Source organism: Ammodytes marinus, assembly GCF_949987685.1.
Source record: "Ammodytes marinus genome assembly, chromosome: 22".
Lineage (NCBI taxonomy): Eukaryota > Metazoa > Chordata > Actinopteri > Uranoscopiformes > Ammodytidae > Ammodytes > Ammodytes marinus.
Genome location: NC_137226.1, coordinates 2437797 through 2442796, shown reverse-complemented (window position 1 = coordinate 2442796; position 5000 = coordinate 2437797). Strand labels below are relative to the sequence as shown.

The 5000-nt window shown below is 39.1% G+C and overlaps 1 protein-coding gene across 1 annotated transcript in view; it reads right to left on the bottom strand.

The window, feature by feature from the left end:
* Positions 1-5000, bottom strand: part of slc35e3 (solute carrier family 35 member E3) — an 8632-nt gene that overhangs the window by 3538 nt on the left and 94 nt on the right. The window contains exons 1-5 of the mRNA XM_080050824.1: positions 4903-5000; positions 2739-3235; positions 1811-1921; positions 1408-1467; positions 339-437 (exon numbers count right to left, since the gene is read on the bottom strand). The exon at positions 4903-5000 is cut by the window's right edge and continues 94 nt beyond it. Of these exons, the coding sequence (XP_079906950.1) occupies positions 339-437; positions 1408-1467; positions 1811-1921; positions 2739-3140 (672 nt within the window). The 5' untranslated portion in view covers positions 3141-3235; positions 4903-5000. The remainder of the gene's footprint in view (positions 1-338; positions 438-1407; positions 1468-1810; positions 1922-2738; positions 3236-4902) is intronic.

The following is a 5000-nucleotide window of genomic DNA, read 5'->3' as shown; positions in this document are numbered from 1 at the left end:
CAATATTAATGCATAGCAACATGACAACGTACCATGATGTGTGTGTGTGTGTGTGTGTGTGTGTGTGTGTGTGTGTGTGTGTGTGTGTGTGTGTGTGTGTGTGTGTGTGTGTGTGTGTGTGTGTGTGTGTGTGTGTGTGTGTGTGTGTGAGACAAGTCATCGATACAGATCAAAAAGCCAGGTGAGAATGGCTTGAATGTAACCTGACATTACACACTATAGCTTTGTGTGAGTGAGTGAGTGTGTCTGTGCGTGCGTGTGTGTGTGTGTGCGTGCGTGCGTGCGTGCGTGTGTGTGTGTGTGTGTGTGTGTGTGTGTGTGTCATGTTGATTTCTCACCAGAGCCGGTACAGACCAGGGTCCAAATATTCCTCCGTCTCCCGTTAGAGGCTCAAATATCGGGACAACACAGAGCAGGATGCCCGAAGACAGAGGAGCCTGAAAGGATAGTCATCATGAGTTAACATTACATACAGCTCTGGAAAAAATGAAGAGACCACTCCAAATATTCAGTGTCTCTTGCTTAACTATTTAACCCTAACCCTAACCCTAACCAATTTAAACAAACTATCTTAAATCTGCCAAACTCTACCTATAACTGTTTTAATTAGGCTATATTGTACTTTCACCCATTTAATTGTAATTGCTGCCACTCTTCACCACTGTGTAAATGTTTCAATTGTTTTTCTCTTCACCTGTTGTTATGTATTTGATGTATTTGCGTTGAATATTATTTAAGTATTGTTGTTTTTCCTTTGAATTTGTTTGAACTCGACGTCATTGAAAATGAGGGTCAGCCCTCAACTGGTCTCTCGAGGATAAATAAAAGTTAAATGAAAAATTAAAAAATATGTTTGAGTAGAATGAACATTTTGGTTTTGCTCTATAAACTACTGACAACATTTAAACATGTAAGTGGGCCCATCGTAGTTTTTTCAAGCACATTCACACAGTACTGACAGGTAGCAGATCGTGATATTCACCAAAAAAAGTGATTTTGACAACGAGCGTTCTCCAAAATAGCTGACTGCACCTTTAAGTGACCCTTGTACTGTTAAAGCCACAAGTCACAAGTGACATTATAAATAGGTCATTATAAAGCAATACATCTACTGATACGGTTCATTCTACTATTGTGCACTCTTTGTTTTGGTGTGTGTGTGTGTGTGTGTGTGTGTGTGTGTGTGTGTGTGTGTGTGTGTGTGTGTGTGTGTGTGTGTGTGTGTGTGTGTGTGTGTGTGTGTGTGTGTGTGTGTGTGTGTGTGTGTGTGTGTGTGTGTGTGTGTGTGTGTGTGTGTGTGTGTGTGTGTGTGTGTGTGTGTGTGTGTGTGTGTGTGTGTGTGTGTGTGTGTGTGTGTGTGTGTGTGTGTGTGTGTGTGTGCGTGCGTGTGTGTGCGCTGAGTCATACCTGATAGTACAGGAGCTGCATTGAGTTCACCTGGAGCTCATGTTGTTTGGCTCCCACCCACTGGGAGAGAGACAGACAGACAGGCAGACACAGAGAGAGAGAGACAGAAATATTCAGTGTTGGTTAAATTTCACTATAAGGTGTTGCAGTTGCTTCAAATGGAAAATGATTCATTTAAATACCGAACATTTCACAAATAATAAATTTTCATATGTCAGACATTTTGTTTCAATGTGTTTGTTTTACTCACCACTTTATCATATTTATTGAAATTTTTTCTTTTTTTGCACAAAACACACAAACAAACACTATCACAACATAAAAAACATCAAACAAAATCAAAGCAGAAAAAAATAATAATAAAAAAAAAAAATTCTCGTCCGTCATCAAAGTGTTTACTCACCACTTGATACAGCGACGTCACCAGAACTCCGAGCGTGGCGAACACAGTCCCGAGCACGTTGAACCGCACGTCGTAATACGAGTTCAGAATCACTCCGAGTACTATGGGCAACTGGAGGGAGACAAGCAGATAGTTAGTGGGTTGGAAACAATAATACCACCATCTGGCTAAAACAAAATCTTAAAGGAATACTTCACCCATACGGAACCAGCGTTCTATCATTATAAAATCACTATTACAGTGTTGCTATCGGGCGTAGTGGCATTCCTGGTAAACCTTTCAATCTACTGGATCATTGGAAACACATCGGCAGTCACGTATCCTTAAAGTAATACTTCTGGCGTTCTATCATTATAAAATCACTATTATAATATAATGAATGAGGTTTTTTCTTCCCTCAGTCTTCCCTTGGCCCAGCTGTCCTGTTAATCCTAACCCTACATTTTACCATGTGTGATGTCACGCATGGGAAAATGTAGGGTTAGACAGTGAGACCATAAAACGTGCAAACACACAGTGCGGACAGGTAGCGGATCATGAGGAGATATTCACTGATTTTGACAAAAGGTGATTTTGACAACAAGCGTTCTCCAGAATCACTGGCTACACCTTTAAACAAGTTATTGCGTTCAGATTACCATAACACAAAGTTACACACACAGAGACAAGGCTGTGTGTGTGTGTGTGTGTGTGTGTGTGTGTGTGTGTGTGTGTGTGTGTGTGTGTGTGTGTGTGTGTGTGTGTGTGTGTGTGTGTGTGTGTGTGTGTGTGTGTGTGTGTGTGTGTGTGTGTGTGTGTGTGTGTGTGTGTGTGTGAGTGAGTATGTGTATGCAGGCCTATACATTGTGTGTGTGCGTGTGTGTGTGTTACACTTGTGCATCTGTGTGTGTGTGTGTGTGTGTACACTTAAAAACTTCTCTGTCCTCACCAGTGTCAGCTTGATCTTGGTGGAGAAGGTCTTGTTGTAGAAGGTCGTCTGTATGAGTATGATCACCGGCGTTGTCATGGTTTTAGCCAGCTGGTACGTTCCTATGGAGTTGTTCTGTAGCGACAGATTCGTGAACGCCACAAACCCACAAAAACTCAGAGCCAGCAAAACAAGCTTTCGGATCGGGAGGCTTTTTGGCGAGAACATGTCCATTTTGCTGCATATAAAGAGTCCAAGCCATGTCACCAGGAAATGTACCAGCGTCATTGTGATGTTGGGAAAACCGTAGTGTACATAGATCCATTTGTTCATTAACACGATGCAAATGGAGGATAGCAAGTTCACCAGAAGGCCCGCGATGATGCGCCCGTTAGCCGTTAAATTTAATAGTCTGTCCGCCATGGTTCTGGATGGGAAGTGTCCGTTAGCTCGTAGCGTAGCTTAGCTTAGCTTAATATCCCAAGTTTTGGTTAGCAAAAATGAGCAAGATGTTCACACTGGGAAAAGAACAGAAAAAAAGGTAAATGTTTTTTTTGTATAGCCCAAAATCACAAATAGACATTTGTCTGTGGGCTTTACATTCCATACAATATGATACAATATGACACCCTGCCCTTACACCCTTAGCTCGGCTGAGAAAAAACTCCCAGTAAAAAACCCTTTACCGGGATTAAAAAATTTAAGAAATCTCAGGGAGAGTCGACAAAGTAAGGGATCCCTCTCAAAGTTAATATAAGTCAAGTCAAGTCAACTTTATTTACATAGCACATTTATAACGTAACTCGACGTCATTGAAAATGAGGGTCACCCCTCAATTGGTCTCTCGAGGATAAATAAAAGTTAAATGAAAAAATGAAATAACAGCTGAGGTGGACCACCAAAGTGCTGTCTAGTGAAATAAGTAAAATACATTACATCCAAAACATCATAAAGACACAAAAAAGCTAGAATTTTAATTAAATTAAAACACAAAACAATAGTAAAAGTTCTAGTAGACACTGCCATATTAAAGTTGATATCCGATACAATAAGTCTTATGTTATGTTATGTTTGTTTACAGCAGCTTTATGCAGTAGCTATAGTGCAAAAAGAAAAATTGGTTGTTTTTAAAAAGGTGCTACGAGGAACTTTCAGCTTTTGTTAATTCTAGTGCCCCCGTGAAAAAAGCAGAAGTGTTTTTACTACGCCAGCTGTTGTTCCTGGGTGAGTGTATACCCATGACAAAGACATTAAGAAAAACTATATAAAAATAGCATTCTTTGCACTGATGGTCTCGTTTGCTGTTACATGTAATTTATGATCATAAGAGGAAAAATTAGACTGTTTCAGAAATATTAAAAAGTTCCTCGTAGCACCTTTAAAGTTGATATCCAATACAATAAGTCTTATGTAATGTTATGTTTATAGCAGCCTTATGTGGTAACTATAGTTCAAAAAGGTAAGTGGTTGAGTTTAAGATATCCGGAAGTATATATAAAAGTACCAATACTACAATGTCAAATACCTTAAGTCCTGCATTCAAAATATTGAAAGAATAATGTAGTAAAGTTACTATAAATAAAAGTAGCCTACTTCCTATGCAGGAGAATTGCCCAAGTTTTATTACAAATACATAATATTGTTTTAATGTTATAGCTGGTGGACTAGCCTAGCCTATATTATACAATTTGGAAATTAAGTAGTGTAAGTAAAACAAAAGGTCCACAAATGTAGGCTTAAATGTAGTCAATTACTTTGGGTGTTTGGTTATCAGACTATCAACCTAAAATGGAAAAAAAAACGCTATTTTAACACTTGTTGGCATTACATTTCTGGAACGTTCATCAAACTTAAATGACAATATCTTACATGTGGATTGATAAATATGCCTATAACTCTTTTCAGATGCTTTACTATCATGAAACTAACTCCACACATTACATAGTTAGAAGGAGTTGGTGGACTTGGGTTTACAGTTACAACTCTGACAGTGATATAAAACTAATACATGTTAAAAATATAAATCGTAGATAGAATTCTTTGTTGGAATACATTCAAGATGGTCATAAGAAAAATAGAAATTTCAGCTTATTTTACTGCCTGTCTGTCTGTCTGTCTGTCTGTCTGTCTGTCTGCCTGCGTGTCTGTCTGTCTGTCAATCTGCCACGCATTAAGAAAAGTTTACCTGTGGTCTCCATCTCTCCACCAATAGACTTGTGTGTGTGTGATTCTATCCGCCTGTCTGTCTTTATAACCTCCGTAAACTCCGTGAGTTACAGCGGT